The sequence below is a fragment of the Lathamus discolor genome, chromosome 1 (assembly GCF_037157495.1).
Source record: "Lathamus discolor isolate bLatDis1 chromosome 1, bLatDis1.hap1, whole genome shotgun sequence".
Taxonomy (NCBI): domain Eukaryota; kingdom Metazoa; phylum Chordata; class Aves; order Psittaciformes; family Psittacidae; genus Lathamus; species Lathamus discolor.
In genome coordinates this window covers 76056444-76077972 of record NC_088884.1, presented here as the reverse complement: position 1 = coordinate 76077972, position 21529 = coordinate 76056444, and the positions used below count along the sequence as shown (strand labels likewise).

Below are 21529 nucleotides of genomic sequence, written 5' to 3'. Positions count from 1 at the left end.
GTGAGGAGAATTTAGGACCCTTCTGACAAGTCTTGCAGAAAATGGAGCTGCATCCTTATATTTGATTTATCCTCAAGCTACTCTTCATTTCCAGAGCTCACTCTTAAAGCCTTTATTTCTTTTTCACAGGCATTTCAAATAACAAAGCAGTCACATATGCAAGAGTTGGTATGGAATAGGATTTAGAGAAATGTTTCTTTACAGGAAGCATCTCTATATTCTCACACAGAGGGAGGAAAAGGAAGAAAGGGAGATATATCTGACTCCTCAAAAAAGGGAAAGGGAGAACAGGAGAAAAAAGTCAGGATGAAACAGTACGGTTTGGTCACAGTGGTACCGTGCTGGAAAACAGCGCGATCCCTGGAACTCAGCTTTATCTTCCACTTTCTAGCTAAAGTCTTTCCCTAAGTACTGATACACAGTGTGGAATCCTCTCTTTACAGGTCCCTGCAGGGCAGCTGAAGTCCGTCTTGTCATAACCCTAACCATATTTTTCAAAATCAAGTTGTTCTGAGAGATGAGTGAAGATCGTCAACTCACTGACTTAAATTTAGCTGTAGAAATAAGTGACCATATGTTGGTTCACTTAGCCCTCGAGTTTCCAGAAATCAGTTTAATTCTCCCCCTCCTCTGACTGTGTTTCTTTTATTCAGGTGAAATATGGGAATACACAAGATCTCCAAAGTTCTTATACTGGATTAAGTTGCTGGTCCCTTCAGACAGACTCAATATGCAATTCCAAATTTTAGCTCTGAGAGACTCTCACCATAAGATGGAGATGTATGTTCAGCCTTGTCAGAGCAGCTTTCTGAATACAGTCACAGTTCATTTGCTTGTTGAGTCCTCAGTTTAGTGTTTCTGAGGAAAACCATAATCCCAACAATAAGGGATGAAATTGCAATCACTTTCATCTCTGTACAAGCTGGCTGTAAAGCAGTTATCACCATTGAAAAAATATATGAAACTACCCAAACTGTACCTTGGAGGAGAATTTTTTGATTATCACTACCAGCAAGATCACTCTTTACAGGCAAGCTTGGGGATGGAGCGGGAAAGTAACCTGTGAACAGCTCAGCCATTCAAACGTTTAGGGTGTAAATTCGCTCTTTGAACTGCTTCAGTAATGCCCAAGACTGGCAGAGAAAGCTGAAGAGGTCAGACCAGAGATCTCTGACCTCCATCACTAGGACCACCACAAAGAATTCACCTTAAACAGAGTTTCCAGGGGTTGGGGCAAACACTATCCTTTGCAGTAATTTTGCAATTTGGGAAGGGAAGCCTGCCATGAACATCTCCTTTTGTTCCAACAGTGAACAGTGAACACCTGTGTTTTGCATGCTGAGCCAGGCCATGTGTCTGAAGCACAGGGCCATGGCTAATCCCCATATGGATGCTCTTCTGCACTAAGTCCCTGATTCATCTCACCAGGATTTAAGATCTTTTAAGATCTTGGGAACACCAAAGATAGGTGAGTGGTCACTCTATGGAGCGAGAGAGAGCTCCTAAAGCCATCTTAGATGTCAGTTTCACTGGTTTACCATCTAGAAACAACTTTCCTTTTTCTTTACCTATACAAGAAATGAAAAGAGATGAGCTTGTTAACATAAAGAGCTCAGTTAAGTGATTAAGGTAAATGGGGATGAATGCAGGTCAGAAAATCCAGGCCTTTCTGTAGCTTGACTTCATCCACAAAGGTGCTCCACACAAACATACACCTGGTGCAGAAGAACAGCATCCATACAAAGGGCCTCTTAATAAAGGATGAGTGTGCTGAGAGAGCTAATGTGGAACAGAAATTCTGCTGTTGGCTTTTTCAGTCCATTTCTTTTTCTTAATAGAGCCCTTGAGATTAAGTCTCATATATTCATGACTGGATACACGTGTTCGGATATGCATGCCGCTGGCTTTAGTGGGACACAGTGGCAGAATGAGGATTTTCCTGGGAAATAGAACTTTTTCATTTGTTTCAATTTAAATCTGAGATACATGAGGATTGTGAAAAAGAAACAGTCCTTTGCCTGAAATTCTGTACATCACCTTATCTCAGGCAATCATGAAGTTATAGACATTGTTCATAGATTTACAAATATATATACATATATACACATATATACATGTATATGTGTGTCAGCCTAGGGGCTAGATTTACCACTGCCTTATTCCAGCCACACACAAGTGTAATGGTTGGTTTTTACAAAAACAAATTGGTATAAAGTTAGAGTGACTTAGCAGTGACTGTTCCTGTGTCTACGAAAACATCAAAAGTGGGCTAACATACAAGTACAGCCCCCTTACCTAATTCCCCTCATCACATATACTCGTAGATAGGATCCAGTCTTACAGTTGTTAATGAAGCAAATTTCCCATTGATTCCAATGATCTATAATCAAGAGAGAAAGAACTGAAAGTTCAAGCCCATTTGAGGTACAGCTTGCAGCTTTGAAAGTTGTAAAGTCTGTCCTACTAGGCCTCAAAATGCTTTAAAAAAATCCAAGTTAGTGCAGAAAAAATATCTTCAGAAGTCCCCAAATATGCTTTTCTGTGTTAAGTGGGGAAGTTCTGTCCTGCAAAAGATCAAATAGCAAATACATAAATGTAAACACTCTAAGTGATGGAGATTGCCAAATAAAAATAGCAAAAAGTTTAAGTTAGAGGTCTGTGACTGTTGTTGGTGCCCAGGAGTTATAAATAATTCAGTATGCTCTAACTGAATAGTCAAAGGCTGCACTTTCAATGTTCTGATTACTTAAACATTTTCCTTACAAACTATATTGTTAATGAACAGCCTTTCTTAAAAGAAAATATAGCCTTATGCCCAACAGTCAGATGAAAACTGTTTTTGAGATAAAAGGTCACAAAAGCTTAAGCAAATTAGGAGTGTATATGTTTGGGGTTTTAAAATATGTGGGTACCAAAGGAATATAGCATTTTACTCCTATTCACTGCCTAAGGAAAAATTGGATGTGAGGCTCTTTTGTGGAGCTGGCCCCAGGAGACTGAGACATACCTGATTCCTGCTCCTTGGTGTCTAACATCTCTTTGAAACTGGGGCAAAACCCACAGGTGACACAGCTTTTTGAAGGCTCAACTCTTAATCCCATCCACAGCAGAATCACTGTTACTGTTTGTATATTTCTGACCAGCTGGCAAAATAACAAGGCCACTTGAAGGAATTGCCTTTACAGAGATTTTCTTATGCCTTGCTGCCACAGGTAGGGCTCAGAGCCACGGGATGCAGAGCTCCCTGCTGTGCCGAGCAGCATTAACTGCAGTTTTCATGCTGCTGACAGCCCACACTAGCCCTCTGCAGAGGACAGACTCAGGTGGTGTCCTGCCAGGGCACTGCCTCTCAGCACAGCAGGATTTGTACACCAGAGGATCATAAACATTTCTGATTTGGAAGTGATATGGTGCGATTTGTTCTCCCGTGGCTGAGGCCATCTGTGTTAGAGAAGCACCTTGCAACAGCAGGTTGCAAGAATCAATCTTGTGAATACCAAGGCTGGCCTGATGGGACTTCATTTTCCCTCAGCCTTACTCAGGAAGTGATGCCTGTACGTATTTCACATGAGTGGTTAGTACCAGGGTCTGTGGCACTACAAGGTAGGAAGGACTCTTGGGCATGACTGAAAGCAGGTAGGACTTGTGGACACAACTGCATTTTTGGAGGTAGGATGGCTAGCTCAAGGATTGACTGGATCAGCAGTAGCTCTGTCGAAACCCTACACTGAAGAGCACTGATGGTCAGCTCTGAAGTCTTGCTGCAGTGTTTCAGGGTGTTTCTGCCCTGAGCTGTTCACTGCCTCCCTTTTTGGGGCATGTATCTGCCCAAAAGCAAAATGGGCAGAAAGAAACACATATTTGTGTCATCTCAGCTGCTTCCTTTTCCCTGCATCTCTGGGATCAGAACAATACTGGCAAGTCTTTCTTACATATCCAAATACATTCTGATGGCGAATACCCAAATGGTCCCAGTTGTACTGTGCTTCCCCATGTCTCTTCAGCAGATAGTTTCCATGTGTTCTGCATGCACAACCTAGGACAGACACAGATGGCATCTGAATTGTACTCTAACTCCTGAGTTAATTATAAAAGAATAGAAAACAAACTATCATGCTGCATTTTGCCATGTATTTCCTCTGTATAGTACACATATTCACAGGTTACTAGCACCCACATCATGTGGGATGTGCATGTGTGTGTGTCCAGGGAAGGAGGGGAGCGAGGGTGCCCATGTATATGCACCCTACGCAAGAAAACGTTTGAAGGAAAATATAAAAGTGCAGTCCTAGGATGGTCTGACAATTCCTGCTGCTGATGCTGTGGGTGACATTGGATCGTCCTCACGTAATTCTACCAATGCTCGTCAATTCTGACCTATAGCAACTGCTGTTAGGTTTCCTTTTTTTCCTTCCCTCACCTTCCCTGGAGATAATCTATCTAAGCCTCTGTTATTTTCATTGCAAATCTTCCCTGAGCAAGGAAGGACGACAGATCTGTGATTCTGAAGTGCTTTACTAGAGGTGACCACCATTTCATGTCCCTCTTGTGGCCTATATTGAGGCAATCGTCTAGGCTTTCTCCAAGTTAAATCCTAAACATGTGTAAGGCATACTGTAATTAAATTGACAGCATTGTACGAGGCTCCAGGAGGAAAGGTAGTATCTGACAACTATTTAAAGCCAAAGATCAGACATTGTGTGTCAGCATGCATTTAATTTTCAGTGTTAACCAAGACAGTACTAAAACATTTTCTAAGGCACCTGATCCAAAATTCACTGGAGCCAAGGGGAAGCTTTCTAATGGACTTCAACAGACTATGGAACAGATGCATTATATTCCTGGCTATAACTCGAAACAGTAGGGCTATAAGTTTTGAACTAAGCCCTGTCTTTGTGAGTTTTCAGTTTAGACTGTCAGAATCAAGACTGTATAGATCTGGCTTGGAGTTTGTGATCAAACTTCAGGCTTTTTTGAAACTGAGTTCCTGACCTTGGAAATTCATCCATCAGTAATCTTTACATGCTGTTTGTGCTTCACACATGCTCTTTACTCTTTGTCTCTCAGTGGCGCCTGGCAATCATTCAGAGCTGTCTCAGTTATTCACCTTGAGTCTTCCCTTCCTGGCTGGGTGAGCACAGCAGCATGGGCCATGAAATAGCACAAAACCTGGGGGCAATGAAATACAGTGTTGGTTTGTGTGAATGTGCCTGAGCACTCCTACAGCCCTCCTAGGTTTGTGTAGAGTCACACAGAAGAAAAAGCCCGAATAATGTATGTCTTTATTTAAGCTATACTTGGTAACATATTATTTCCTCTCCATTTCACTGCTGGCAGTTAGCTTGGCACTCAAGAATTAAGGACAGATTACAGTGATTTTCTTCTGAGCTCTGTTTATCAGTGGGCTCCAGGGATGAGCCTGATTTGGTGGTGCTGCATAGTGGGTAAATGGACAGCCATGGAGACACAGTCTTCCAGAAACCCTTGGGAATCTCAGATACCCTCTGTATATCAATCCTCTCCCTCACCAACGCTGTTTTGTTCACCATCCAATGAACTGCACAGCTAACATGCTATAGTTGAAAGTGGTCCCAAATGTCTTGCATCTACAGGAAAGTAGAATACCTGAACTCTTACAATTTTCTCCTTAGACAATGAGCATCCTCTGTTTAGAGGACTCGGAGGCTTTTTTTGTGTTTGGTTTGTGAGGTTTTTTTGATTGGTTGGGGTTTTTTCTTCCATTTGTTACTGCAGCTGAAATAACATTTAAAACAGCAATTGCAATCTTTCAGAAGCAATATTTCAGAGAAATTGCTCTGGTCACTGGTGGTTTGTGATCCACTTGTGACTGCCCTGGGATAGCATGAAAGGAAAAAAATCACAACTAGAAATATAACTGGAGGGGCTCTACTATTTAGATCAGGGAAGATCAGTTGTGTGTTTGCAGAGAGGGAGAAGAGAGAGATGATACATACTGGCCGCCCATATGAGTTGGAAATTTTAACACGCAAACAGCTTTAGCTCGAAGAAGAGGGTATTCTATACAGTACATGAGATTCAGAACACATGTACTCCTACCATGTGGCCCCGTCATATGTACAGTCATGTATAGAGTGCTCCCAGCAGAGATAGACAGCAAATCCCCTGTAGCTAACTCACTGCGGTCACAGGACAACTTCACAGTACAATAACTGAATCACCACATGCAAAATCTCAGCCTATGGATCCCAATGGGTTGAGCCAATTCATCCTGTGTCCCTGGGACTGGTATTTTATGACATCTGTGTTCTTTGCAGTCAAGTTTCTCTGGGGTCTCTGGAGCATAGAGATATGTTGTCCCAGCAGTGCAACATGAAAGTCCATGGGAGGGAAAGAGCCTTTTGCCTACGGACCCTACATTCCCACCTCACAGAAAGGGAGACCAAACACGCACTGGTATCTCAGGCTAGGACAAGAATGTCACTTCATCTACAAGGGGAGGATAAGAAGAGAAGAGCAGGGGCTGGACTCTGCAGGAAGCTGAACATCATCCAGGAAAGCACATTCTTAACTTTAAGCATATGAACAGTCTACCGAAGTTGAGGTGATTAGTCACACGCTCCAAGTAAAGAACACACTTAGACGCTTTGCCAGAGCAGATCTGAGGAATAGGGTCAAGCTATTTAATGCTGGGATCACAGCTAACATGTCTAAACTACTCCTCAAATAGAAAACCACACGCTCATCAAAAAGCTTTGTTCAGAAAGACATTTCAAAGCCTCCCCAGAATGCAGAAACTCAGACTAGATGCGAGTGTGCTTTGGCTCAGGATAGATGGAGACACTAACCATCGCAAATTTGGATCTGGACGTTATTTTGAGTCAACCCTTTTCTAAAGATGAGCCTGAGCCAACAGAAAGCTGTGAGCCCCATGTAAGAGTACTGAAGCACACAGAGCTCCTCCCAGTTCTGTGAGTAGCATGGGGGGAAATTCACGGTATCCTAAGGGGGTTTTGCCCTTACCAGAGGCAAAGACAAGAGAACTGGTGTTTGGACAAATGGTCCCTTTGGGGATCCAGTTTGAGACTAAGGTAACAGGATCATCTGCTGCTTCAGACACTCCCATAACTTTTAAGATACTCCATAGCCACATAGGCCTTACAGAGCCTATGCTATAGCAAGTGGAAAATCACAGAATTGGTCCAAAGATCCGGGGTTAACACTTTTCTGTTGTAAATAAAAATAATCATAACCCTCTTCCACCATTGCCACACACAGACAAACATACAGGCTCATATACAGCTTGTAAACCAACACCAGAGAAGGCAAGAACACCATCAAGGCAGAACTATTTGTGCCAGCTGTAGAAAGCAAGGAAAGCCTTGAGAATCCTTAAAACAGCAAAATCGTGTCAATTTCTTTACATCTTGCTGCAATACCACTTTCCAAAACTGTATCTGTATAAGAAGACACCCTGTGAACAGTCACAGACCACAAAAGCGTACATCATCACAGGAGCTCTCACACTCCTTTCCATGCCCCAGGGCCTGGAGGTGGACCCCAACCAGATACCTCTGTGCCCTTTAGTTTACCTGGGTCACTCCAGGTATCTGTGTTCACATGAAACATCTTCCCTATCACACTCAGCACTGCAGAGGAGGAAGAAAGTTTGCATTCAAAGCTGGTTTAATGAAAGTTATCATTTTCCTAAAGCATTAATATCTTAATGAGAAGTTAGGGTTTTTTTCACAAAACTTTTCGTATTCAAAGAATTTCTAAATGTTCTTATTTGGTTTTCATTTATGGGTTTTCTGCTTTCAGTTTTCATTTTGCTTTCCAAGAGCTGTTTAGTGTTAATTTCCTTCTCCTGTTCAATGGTAATTCATCAGCCTCCTTACCTAGTAGGTGCTTGCAGTCAAATGGTTTCAAAGGTTTTCAAAACCTTTACAATAAACCAAAACCCCAAACCCTCCCTAATTGACTTAAAAAGGAAGTTTCTTCAAAAAGCTCACATTTTCAACATGAATAAATAAATACTTTCTCTGGTCACATTGAATGGAAAATGAAATGAAACTTCAGTTGTCAGGGGTGGCACTTTAATGGCAACACACTGACTTGTCAGATGGCACTGGCATGTCTGGGGAGTTTGTAGAATAGGGAAAGCAAAAGCTAGGTGGCTGAGCGAGAACGAAGGAAACCCAAATCTACCTTACTCCAACACGCCCTCCGGAAACATCATTCATTTGGGCACTGTTAAAAAAGCAACATCAAGACACAAGGTGTAACAGGGAGGGAAGCAGGGCTGGCAGGGGAATAGCCGGCTATGCAATGGTCTTGCATAAGAATTATTCATTGATTGGACTTTTTTAACCAAAATACTGTTTCTTGCTAACTGTGTAACTGCCATGACCTGGAAATGAATGCCTCAATTTCTGTGCAACAGCACAGTCTGGACAGGTTTCCTTCTTCTCCTGGTGAGATTTTTTTAGATGCAGAGGTTTACTTTTTATTGGCTAATGAGGGCTGATGGCATGCGGATATCGTGTAAGAAAGGATTGCTGGTACTATCCCTGAATTAAGAGCATGTTCAATTGAGTTGGTTTTGGGAGGCCTTTTTACTTTGCCTTCTGTCCCTTTGCCTGTGCATTTGACAGTGGCACCCTTACTCCTGCATACGGCCATTCAGTCATTGTCTTTTAAGACTCCCTTTAGTTATTCCCTTGGCCCTTCCTCCCCACCTTCCCCTCAGCCACTGGTCCCCTGCAAGGACCCACTGCCCTCAAAACCAAAATGCTTTGCTTCCTCTAACAGCATTCACCCACCTCTCCAGACTTAGCTGTTCATTTAGCTCTTCTGGGACCTATGACCTGAATAGGTCATAGGTTGGGAAGAGCAGAGGGAAGGAGAAAAGAGACACTTTTGGGAAGTGGAAGTAACAGGAAAAAGAGAAAGACCAAAAAAGAGAAAGAGTCCCATTTGCAGATTCACAATTATATCATACAATGCTTGAGCTCATGGGAAATGGATCTCTGTTCTCTGCATCTGACCTTTTTGCTTCCATCTGTACACAGTTCTCCCAGATGGAGAGTGGAGATGTCCAGTGAACCGGGGAGATTTCCAAAGACAAGATGTGGGAACGTCTTATTTGGCATACATGAACACAACAAGAGGCATCTCTTACATCTCCCTTACAAAACTTGGCTCCCTTTCCTCCTCAGCAATGGCTTTTGCCCAGTTGTCTTAAACATCCGAACCAGAAACTTGATGAAATCCCACTCCAGCAAATATCTGGGAAGAACAACAGCCATGGCTCCCCCCACCTCCCTGCTCCTTGGTCGGTCTTCCCTTGGATCCACCATCCTGAACTCTCAGATGCTCCGTGAAAACAAAAAAACATCCTGAAATCCACCAGAGGAGACATGCTGTCTCAGACCTCACGGCTTTCCTCGCGCTTCCGCAGTTGCGGTGCCTCAGTCTTGGGCCACAAACACAGCGTGGATGGGTTTAGTGGACAATCACATTGCAATGTTTTAAATTTTTCTTTTTCTTAAAAAAAAAAATAAAGAAAAGGAGAGGGAAGAAAAGGTTACACACACATGTATCACAGCATTTTCAAAAGGCCTTCTGCTGCGTTTCCGTTAGCAGTTCAGCCTCAGTTGTAAGCCTGGATGTAAGGCAGCTGGAAGATTAAAACCGCATTGTTGGAAAGTCCGCTGAGATGTCCTCATGAAGTTTGTTTTTGTTGTTGTTTTCTGCTTTCGTTATTATTATTTTCACTTGTTTGCTTCTCTGAAGTTTGGCAGGCAAAGAGAAAATGCTTTTCTGCTTTTCCCCACACGTTCTGTCCATTTTGTTTTCTGTGTTTTAAGCAAAGAAAAAATCCCCAACCCATAAACCCCAAACCAATGACAGGGCAGGCTTTTGTCATTTTGTTTCAAGAAAGAAAAGGAAAGAGGGTGGGTTTCTGATAATGGTCTTGAGGAGGCGCGTTGTAAAGTTGGCTCAAGCACTTGATTTGTTCCTTTGTTTGCTGTTTGCATTTTTCTCTCTGGATGCAATGGACAGGCTTTTTTGCCCCCCACACCCCACCCTCCATGTCCTGTACAGATTCTCGTTCCAGATCCCCCACATGGACCCCCTGTTCCCCTTCCCAAATGGCAGTAGGTAGATGCAACTGTATGTTCATTCGATCTCTAAGGTTTGCTGCTGAAAAGAGTTGGATGGAAGAGCCATGTGAGAGAAAAGCTTTCCCATCGCTGTGAGAAAGAACGAAGCAACAGAGTCCAGTGGAGATGTGAGTGCTGTGTTGGACTCAGCTCTACCTTGGCACTGGCATTAATTTGAGATTAGATATATATATAATTATATATACATATATATGCATGTATAGGTATACATAGACATATATATATATATGTATGTGTGTATCTGTTTGCTATTTGTTTTAGCACACTGTCCCATTCTCAGGTCTAGATTTGGGGCAGTTGGTCCTGGGGACAGGTTGGACAGAAGGGGCCAGAGTGCAGAAGAAGCCAGAGATAAGAGTGAGGCCCAGGCCCCCCCACGCACAGAACATGGACCAGCCATAGCCATGGCTGATGTCATCGGGAAGTCCATACAGGTAGCGGGGATAGCGGGAGAGCTCAAAGTTGATTCCAGCCACGCACGTGCACAGTGAAATGATGCAGAAGGTTCCTGGAGGAGAGTGGGAAGGGGAGAAGGAGGGAGGAAAAAAAGAAAGAGAAGTTAGAAGAGTGATAGACACACCACTTTCCAAGTCTCCTGACAAAAGCTGGTGCAAGCAGTAAGGAAATACCTAGGGGAAGATGTTTGCATAGGAAATGGCTTAAGTCTAGTGGCTCCATGGGGAAAGAACTGAGTGCCAAAGGAGCCTTGAATACTGATCTGATGCTGAACAGAGCTGTATGGAAAAACTTCAGCAGGAACAGTTTTCGTTATGAGCACTCCCTTGGGAACCTGAATGCTTTGTGAGACTATGGATTTTTCTGGAATTTTGCTTTAGACAACTACAGAATGAATCATCATGTTTCAATACTTTCTTTGGGGGATAAAAAGCTTGAATTTTTTGTTTAATTTCATTTTTTCCGTGATGGATTTTATAGCAGAAAATAGTACAAAACGCTTCACATACTTGGCTCTGTTGAAATGTACATTTGAAATGACTTGGGAGATTTTTTCCAGACTTTTCTTATATAAAAATTTAAAATCCTTCATTACACACCCTGCTTTTAAATACCACTGTCAAAACCTTAAACTCTCTTTCAAAACCCACATTCTACTCTCTGTATGACTCCAGTCCCAATCTAGATGCCCTCTGCTGTGCTGGGGAAATCTTCAAAATATCCTATTCTTGTTTTCCATCTCCGCAGCAGTACTTCATTTCTTCCTGAGAGCACTGCGAGGACAGGCTTCATAACTCTCTCAGGTGGTAAGTGTTATGGGAAGACACATGTATCAGATGAGGCTGAACCTTAGCCCACCCAGATGAGTCCAATTTTGATCTTTGGCCTCCAGCTTCATCAAAGCTAAACTCTCGAGTTCCTGAAATGTCACAGTTGTCACCCACGCACCAAATAATGGATAGCTACAGATGCTATGCATCTGTCTCAAGAGATAACAACTGAAGTCATCATAAACTCGGCAGTTTATTTTTACTCTCTAATTCCTCCCTTTGTGGGCCTCTTTGAATTGCCTGAGAGCCACAGGTACAGAAGGCCCAAGCTGTAGCAGGTACTATGCCTGTTGAAATAAAACCAGCCTTCTTGTCTCTCACCAGCACCCAATTAGTCTACACTCGGTTCTCTGGACTTCAGCAAAAGCATTGTGAGATCCCAAGCTCTGGAGCTGCTTTCACAGATTTCCCAGAGAAATGGGGGAGTCTTCCTTGCAGAATCCCTTTCTCAAAAAATCGGGTAGTTTGATTAGAAATCACACACCCTGTTCCATGTTTTACTATGTCACTTGGGTTATCCAGTAATGTGAAGGTGTCTGGCAAGTACGCAGTTTTTCTCTGTGCTAGTCATGTCAACATGAATAGCACACTGTTGGATCGAGGATAATAGGATCCACCAGAGCCACTGTGCTCTGAAGCAAGCTCCATGGCTCATTTCAACTGTCTGTGGTTAGAACATGACATGAAAGGCCTTTCTTTGCAAGCAAGAACATGATAATTTCGGCTCTCTCAAAATATAAGATTGTTAAGAGAGGTAGGTGGGAAAATCTGTGCGGCCAGACTGGAGCTGCATTTCCGAAGTACAAAAGGGAAGGAAATAACTTTGTATTTCAAATACTCCCCATGCTTTCACACTTTGTCTTGGCTGTTTTGATCACAAACTCTACAATGCAAGAAGTGATGCTTATCTTTGTATTTGAACAGTGCCCAATATATTGTCACTCCATCTTGCTGGGGGTATTCTGCCCGTGACAAATGAACAATAAAGAAGAATGAGTAACAACAATAGAGAATAAAGCAAATCATGAGCATGAGACTTCTTCAAATAAAGCCTGTCCCATTCCTGCCCTTTCACTGGAGAATGGGCTAATCCCATGACGACAAATACTGACTGCCGTGTACAATGTTAGAGGACGCATAGTACAGTCCTCAGCCAGTCACACCCCTGTGCTTCTGGAGAATGTATTGTATGGCACAGTGCTATTCATTACTGACACAAAAATGCCATTTTATATCACCTAGAGGAATCTTGATGGTCATTACATGAGTCCTATGTGTTGTTTGTATTCAGCCAAGCAAGCAATTCCCCACTTGTAGTTAATCTGGCCTCTCACCAGGAGGGTTACTGATGAAAACTGAGTACAGTTACTATCTCACGACTGGTAACTTTTGCTCAGGAACTGGCAATCATAACACAAAGGTTCATCCATGCAAATTGCATGGGTTTCGGCCATCATAGTAAAAAAGTCGTGGGTGGAAGTGATGCAGAGATTAACTTGAAAACATAGTTTGTACTAATCTGGATAAAACATGGAGCTGGGATAGCAGGAGGAGGGAGGGTGTCGCCCCTGCCCATGACCCTGCCTGTGCTATGGACACAATGCTTCAGAGGCAGCAGGATTGCAGCAAGTCGTGATCACCCCCAGCCCTGAGATTCTTTTTCTCCCCAGAAGGTAAACTGAACCCTTACTCACTTTCCTGGCAGGTTCTTGCCATCAGTGAGGTACCCCCATACATTGTATTAATCCCCCAGATACCTGGACAGCCGCAGCAATGTAAACTTCAATTTGCTTGTGAAAAACATTCCCCATAACTCTGACCAAACCTGAAGGCTGGTGGTCCAGCCATAACACTGGCACATGGGATGTGAATGACAGGGGTTAACAAGAGCTCACTGTGGATGTGCTTGTATGCAAGCTGGATGGCGGTGATAAAGACCATCTCCTTCAGCAGCTGTAGAGAGCAGAAGTGCCAAGTTCTTTGTGGTGGGATTTACACATCATCATCTTAAGTGAAACAGTAATGAATGAGACAAGGCAACAGTGGCGGTTTTGACAAAGGAAATTCACATGTCACTGCAAAATGCTTCAGTCAGGTGAGAGATGACATTTCACGTAAAGCCATGTCTGAGCCACAGATGCTGCTGTTTGACATGTATTTAAACCTCCATCCTGACTCTTTACTAGACAGCTGGGTTCCTCTTGGGCTGGTTTTGACAGTGCCTGTCCTGCTAACGGACTGATGGTCAACAGCAGTTTGAGCACCTGAGCTATTTAATACCTTGTGGCTATCTTGTGCTTCGCCTTCTTATATATTCTTGAAGAAGAATATTAAGCATCACACTGAATGTCTCTTTCAATTAGCCTGGAAGTCTGTTTAGAACAGAGATGAACTTATTTGTTATGGATGTGTATAAGATTGGGGTCCTTCCAACCTTGCTGCAGGAGCAGACATGGTGAGAAGAGGAACGGCTGGGAAAGGTAATATCATTGATGGTCAAAGCCTAATTCGGTGTGGATTATGAGTCAGAGAACTTTGCTGTAGCTGATTTAAGCATGATTATATCAAGCAGAGCTGTGGGGCTCTGCTGCTGGGAATCGGTTTTGAGTTTTTTTGGTAAACATCGCTTTCCTTTCTGATCAGCCTAGCTGTGTGAGGGGCTGCAATGCCTCCGTTTGCAGTTTTCAAACCTCACTTCCAGGGCAGAGCAGAACTGCTTGTGAATGAACTGATTTTAACACAGACAGGCTCAAACCATCCCTACCAAATACATTTGAATTTTGCCTCACGCTAGTGACCCCCTGAACCGTGTCAGAAGCCATATCCTTTGCCCACAGACCTGGGTCTGCTTCCATAGCAATAAGAGCTTGAGGGATTTCCCAGGATCTGTGGTGTCTGGTCAGACAAGAACGGCTGCCTTTCTTAGGTATAGTGCAAATGAAGGTGAGACTTAGTGGTGCTAGTGTGCAAACAGACCCTGATGACGGGAGATTCAACTAAACACCCTTCTCCCTAGGATCAGGGATAAGGTGTCAGACTAGACTGAAGGAGGCATCAGCAATTTGAAATCAAGGGAAATCCAAAAAGCCGGCAAGTAAAATGATCCAGGCACCAATCCTACGTCTGAGACCCTCCCCTCTGCAAACAGTTTTTCTCATTATTTGGAAAACATTTCTTCCATGCCTGATGGAAGATGCTTGTTCTCTCCCTTCCCCCCACAACAGGCAGAAATGACTCACATACTAACAGTGCTGTCAGATGTACAAAGTAAACAAACCCAGAATCCTGATTCTTCTCCCCTTCTGGGTTGGTTGTTGTTTTTTTTTTCCCAGAGATGGAAATGTCAAGTATTACTTATAAACACCAGCAGATAAAAAGAGAAGCAGAAAGGTATGGATTTTAAGATGTCCTCTAAAACCATGCCGTTCTCAAGTAAATGCAAATCTCTGCCTTTTAAAGTATTCCTAGTAGCTGCGATTGATGGCAATTTGTGGCCACTAATGCGTTTGGAAGGACTGCTGTTTATTTAACTATCATCGCTTTTTTATTATAGGGTTTGGGGAGAAAAAAAATCTCAGAAGTGAAACAACATTATCTTTACTTTCCCTCTGCCCTACTAGCTTTTATTATTTTCAAGGTACATCAAACAAATAAAATGAGGTCTGATCCTAAAGTGGAGTGTGTACCGTTTGCTATTTAAATTATATCACTATCAAATGAAATTATTAAAGAATAAACCAAATTCCCTCCCAACACAGTGATGACAAAAGCCTTTTGGAGGGAGCAGCTTTGCAGTAAACTCCTTCTGTGCATGGATTAAATGCCTCAGCAGCATGCAGCTCTTGAGAACACTTTATTGCTGTGTGCATACATGCACAGAATATAAATTATTGCTTAATTATGTACTGTTCCAGCAGAAGCAGCTTGCAGCATCACCGATAGGTTGCAGAATAGCCAGGGGTTTACCGGAAAACTGTCCTTATACAAAAGGCTGAGAGGGAAGGAGAAGTCCAAGAGGGTGATGGAGATCCGGTGCAGTGCCCTTGTGAGACCGTATACGCACTTGGGTTGGAACTTCATGCATTTTTATTTTACACCATGAGCCAGAGTAAACTGCAGGGTCTATAGTGGTGCAGTGATATTGCATTATAGCTCTGTCAGAATGTGGTTTGCATTTGGCCTTTGGCCTCCTACTTCAAAACGTACCAGCGGCATCTGCACCGCACCAGAGCTGTATGCCTGCTGCATGTTACTTTAGCAGCAGTGCCTGTCTATTGAACTGCCGCTGCACAAGCCATCATAAGTTATGGCACCAGAGAACTATGTATCCTGTCAGGAGTGTGAATACTTAATAGGTCCCATCCTTAGGCTCATGTAAATCAGCACAGAATATGGAACAATATGACAGCAGTTGAGGGCTGGTCTCCAGTTTGCTATGCTGATACAACTGACATGCAGTTTATATTGCACGCTATAGCATGCTGCGGATTTGCACATGGTGACATTTCTGCTACCATATACCATGGTGCATGGGTCTGTACTGGGAGTGAATATCCATGCTGTGCATGGCAGGCGGTGAACACCAGCTATGAGCAAGCACCGCCTGAAGCTATGAGTTGGTATGTAAGGCAAAAGCAACACTACTTAGCTAAAGGCACATTGTTTTGATGAAATGATCTGGGAAGGAATAGGGGAGTTGATCAAAGCCCGAGTTGAATAACCCTCTGATTACTTTAGCAATGCTGATTCCTATGACCCATCCAAAATAACTTGGCAATAATAAAGTGACTTGAGTACTTGACTAAAGCCATTAAGCAAACATAATGGCTCATGAACTTGCAGCCACAACAGAGGAGGCAGCAAAATTTGTTCCAATTGTAGTAGTGGAGTGTGATTCAGTATTTTACTGGGAGCAGAAGGGAAAGAAGAGGACCTCTTAATGTCAAAATGAAGAAACATCCCAATCAGAGGTTAGTGAAATTATCCTATCCCTGTGCTGGCAAGCACCATGCTTTGCAACATGCAGAGGCTGCTGGCAGGTTTCTTTCATTCCCTGCAGTACAGATCCCCCAGGATGGCCCCGGCAGAGGCTGAAGATTAAATGACAAGGGGTACTGAACGTCTGAGCAAACCTGAGTAACTCCATCACATCTCAGATTTACCAGAAGACAAGACACATGAATTTAGTATCAAACTGTACCTCAGGCAGGTGCTTCTTAGTCTAGGCATTTTCCAGAGCTGAAGGGAAACTTGTCGGGTCAGGCTGGGCTTGCCTTGCCACATGAAAGCACAGGGAAACCATGCACCACGTTGCATTTGGTCTTTTAGCAACCAAGTCATTCTGCCTCTCTCAATGTGAGGGGTTTGTTTTTTTTCCAATCAAAAAAATTAAACCTCTCTCCGAAAGAGAAGGAGCCTCAGAGGGTTTGTGGAACATTTCTTTTGCAGGAAATCTTAAATTGCTGAAAAGTCTTCAGAAAGATGTTCTTCAAGACAAACTGGAGAAGAGACACAGCACAAATTCAGTGCAGCCTTCTTCCACATTGCCTAGTGTGAGCTACTAAATATACTCTTAAAGAGAATACTTTTAATACTTTCTAAAGGTATGCACTCACATAGCTTTTTAATACTTTTGCTTGCTGAAGGCACTACTTAAAGAGCCATTGGGAGCTCTGGGTGATGGTGGTGGCTACCTGGTTTGGGTATTTTCCCCTTCAGGTGCTGAAGAGAAGCCTATGCATTAATTTTTTCAAGTGAGCAAAGGACCCTTTGGTTGTAGAACTTTGAGTTGTTTGTACTGAATGTGAACTGAGGATCTTTGCTGCAAAAGGCTCTGGGCTCTATTACTGTTTCTCTGAGCTGATCTGCCAGAAGCAGAAACTTCCTTTTTATATGTGCTAAGTGATTCAGTTCTTGAGATATAATAGACAGAAATCAAAATAAGATGCAATGTCAGCAATGACCACTTAGTGCAGACCACCCCTATGAAGTTGACATCATTCACATGAATGCTTGCAAGCAACAAACTACCCTGGCTCTGTACTGCCTTAAAGGATCACTTGCTGAAATCTTTCCTGTTGCAAAGGAAATACCTCTGCAGCCACTGTAGCCCCCACAAGGACACTGGCGTGACTTGCCTTCCCATCCCCTGGAAGAGCCAGGTCGGGCAGAAATGAGGAAGGCCCCATTCATGTAGTTTCTGCCAGGTCCAGATGCTTTTCTGTTGAATTTCCAGTAGCCAGATGGACTCTATCCAGGCAGATTAGAACAAGCAGGTGTAGCAATGATTTGTCCAAGGGGAATGTTGTTTTTCTAAGTTGACAACCTGAGGAGCCGAGCAGGTGAATGTAAACCTTGCTACGGCCTCTGCATTTAACAAGATCTGCTACACAGAGAAATATGCACCCCTTTCTCTCTGTAAAGAATTCTTTCTATCTAGCAAATCATGCCGATATTACTCTTCCTTTTGTTACACGTGAAGTCTTCTTTCCTCCTTGATGCCAGGCATGCAAGCAACTCAGCAAACTGGTTTTGGTTTTGGCTGGTTTTTGGGTGTTTTTTTTATAAAAACCAACCCAATAATAAATGCTACTTTTGTTTTCATTGTCTTCCTTTGGCCTTGATGTGTCTTGCCATTGGAATTCAGAAGGCAGCAACAGATCAAAGACCTGGTGACATTATTAAGGGATAAGGAACAACCACAGAATTTTAAAATGCACATAATTTGGTTTCCAGGGCTGTGGGTGGGAGAGTCTTTTGTATTGCTATTGGATCTGTCTCCCCAGCTTTGCCTCTACTTTAATTCACTTTCTGTCAGCCCCTTCAAAAATCTACTGAAGTCTGTGAGAAGCAAACTAGACTTAATGTCCCTTTTAGACTACACTATGCTTTCTGCTCTTGTTACTCTAGAAGGTACTTCTAGGCTTCTGTCAGTACCTGCCATGCTGGTGAGGGAGAAATTGCAAGTCAGTATACCTGACTTCAAATGAACACACACGAATATGAACGGTTCTTTTTGCTGAAAAGCCAGAGTGAGCTGACTCCTTAATTTACTGTACACCAAGTTCAGAGAGACCGATTTAAGACTGAAAAACAAGTTTAGCAGTGCACGTACACTACTTGTCCTTGTTTTGCTCCAGACTATAAGATCTCTGCACTTCATTATGAGTCTTTCTTCTCCATCTCCTAAATGCCAGTGCTGTTCTGTGATCATGTACAATGTTGCCAGGATTGCTTGTGTTGGTATTTCTTCCCCAGACTGCAAGCACACATCTAGCAGCATCAGAAACAAGCCAGAGGGGGGAAAAAAAATGCGACACATTTGAAGGTTGACTTTGAAGTCAGCTGATCATGTTTCCATGGAGATCAAATGCTATGGAGTTGACAATGAGTTCTCTCATTGTGCCTTTCCTTCCAGGAAAAAAAACACCTCTAAATGACTCCACCCTGCAGTGCAGCTGTGCTACTGATTTGAAAAACCTCTTTCTATATACCACCCCCATTCTGTTATGGAGGTGTCAACTCTTAGGTCCCGACTTTTGGGGGCTAGGTCTGCCAGTATTGACCTAAAGAATCAGATAAATTCCCAAGGTACTGGAAAAAAATGAAACTAGTATTCTGTGAGAAGAAAGACATAACTCTGCTTTTGAATTTATGCTGTGGGAGATGCAAAGATGGGTGTTACTATTCCCCTTGAGGAGTATTATAACACAAAATTCTAAAAGCATTCCAGTGGCCAGTGCGTAGTGTCACACAGATACTTGTACAGAGAAAACAGGTGATCTTTCATATTCCCAGGGAGTCTCCTATTCCCATTTCAAAATGGGTGCCAGCATTAATAGATAAAATGCAAAATATGTTCTCAGTGCACCAGTAAGCACAGAGAAGTACTAGAAGCAGAGATGTAACACTCTATCCTAGCTCTGCCTAAGATAAGCAGAATGTATTGTGAGCCTTGTCATGCCATCAACTGAGCAACTGCTTTCTAGCTTGCAAATGCTAAACAGGCCACCTTGGCATCGTATTAAGTCCCCAAAAGATGGCAAGGGGGCTGTCTGTTTGCATGGATCATTTCCCAAATGTTTATTTTGGAAGTGAAATTTGGGAATTTGATAATTTCCAAAAAGAAAGTGATACTAATTTCTAAAGGCTGATTACAAATGTTTAGTTGGTCAGGATGAACAAGCACTCCCAGTCCAGTCCATATTTGTGAATATGTCCGGTGGACCTATATCCGTGTCTGGACATATATCCACCAGTGACCAGGTTTGAAATACAGAAGAAGGGCTACTCTTTAAGCCCTGGAAACATAGCCTATAACAGGACCAAGGAATGTCATCTACAACTCCATCTGTGAGGGATGCCACAAGCTATGCAGGAGAAAGCTGTTTGAAAATAGTGACTGAAAATTCCTGAAAGTGATGGAAAATGACATCTTTAAAAGCAGGCTAACTCTTATTACCTTCATATGCATGTGCTTTGCTTTGTTTTATTACTGCCAATGGGCACTAAGGTACAAAGCCTGCATGGCTGGTCTGAGCTCTGGGTCTCATCACAGGTCCATGAAGACCTTCATCAGCTCCTTTCTTGCCTTCCGCAACACCCTTGTAATGTTTTTGAGGGTTTTAAACAGTCAAGAGCCTTAGAGAGGTTTAAGCATTTAAAAGCTGTTACTGCTGTACATTAACTCAAGTTCATTCCAATTCGAGGCCTTAAATCACTTTAGAGCATAATGCAAAATTTAACCAAAAGCACAAGTAGGAACAAAAGTGTACGTGTGGTGTGGGAGGCACGGCAGAGGAGTGACTGACCTTGTCGCCCTGAGGCTTGTTTCAGACTTTCATAACCAATTTATGGCATCTCTTGATACAAACCAGCCTTTGTCTCCATCTGGAGGTCAATCCCCATAAATAAGTTCTTACAGTGGTCTGCAAGGAGTTTTGCTGAATTCTTAAATTCCTCTCCAGTCATCACTAATTTAATATCTCCTGCAGGATTAAAACATGATCGCCATCTCATTTTTTCCAGTGAGCCAACATTTTTTGAATTATAAATACTTTTCAAACTGGCAAAAGGCATTATGCCTTTGTGAAAACTATATTTATGCCAAGCTTCATAGCTCAGATTACAGCCACTTATTGCAGACCTCTGTTCTTGTAAAGACTGCATGCTGTGTCTTAAGATCTGAATGCATACACTTGTAAACACACTTGTGCATTTGCACTTCCCTGTCCATATGTAAGAAAGATTAATCTAAACTCTCTAATGCTATTCTTTTGGGGAAAGAAGTATAAGAAACTGGATTTTCAAAGACTCATGTTGTGGACAAGAAAAAAATAAATATGACCGTGGAAAATATCTTATATCTTCAGTGCTGTCATGGATTATGTCATCACAAGTGAATATTCTGAAGTGTGGGTAGAGACCTTGATTGTAGAAATCCTAGGTGCCCTGTGAGACCCACTGTATTTCCAGATGAATTCCAAAGCATGTCTTTTACTTTCTCTTTTTGTTTATCTTTCTCTTTGCCTCTTCTCGGCAGCTGCTATGAAGGTACTTTGTAAGTGCCTAGGAAATGTCAATCACAGAGCTTTGCGTTACACTTGCTGTATTAAATTGCTCCATTTTTGTTTCTTAAATTATTCAGCAGCAGAATGATTATTTTGAGATGGCAGGACCAAATTGTGTAGAATAAACACTCTTATTTTCTTCAGCTATGTGCTATTTTCAAAGTACAGTGAGTTAAATTTGGGACTCAAATGACTCAACAGCTGGTAACGATCCATAGTTGCAAATACACAGATGCCTCAGTTGTCATCTACTAACATATGCACAGGCAAAGGAAGCACAGAACTCAAGCTTGGGGATTTTGAAGACAAGACTGTGGAGGTGGGGAGTAAAAGAGGATACAGACATGTACAGCATGTCTGTACCAACAACTGTGCTGCACGGGCTCCCAAGCCCTGTTTTGAAGTCCCACTTTCTGATAAGGTGTGCACCCTTTAGTATCATCCTGGCTATCAGCTCCTGGACACAACAAGCAGTGCTCTGGCAGCTGCTGGGCTCTAGCAGGCACTG

The 21529-nt window shown here is 42.7% G+C and overlaps 1 protein-coding gene across 2 annotated transcripts in view; it reads right to left on the bottom strand.

Moving 5' to 3' along the window:
- Positions 1–21529, bottom strand: part of TMEM178B (transmembrane protein 178B) — a 245107-nt gene that overhangs the window by 15636 nt on the left and 207942 nt on the right. The window contains exon 4 of one of the 2 annotated variants that reach the window (XM_065681403.1): positions 10414–10674. The exons of the other annotated variant lie outside the window; for it this stretch is intronic. Within the exon in view, the coding sequence (XP_065537475.1) occupies positions 10424–10674 (251 nt within the window). The 3' untranslated portion in view covers positions 10414–10423. Of the gene's footprint in view, positions 1–10413; positions 10675–21529 lie in introns of those variants that run through there. 2 annotated transcript variants of the gene reach the window in all.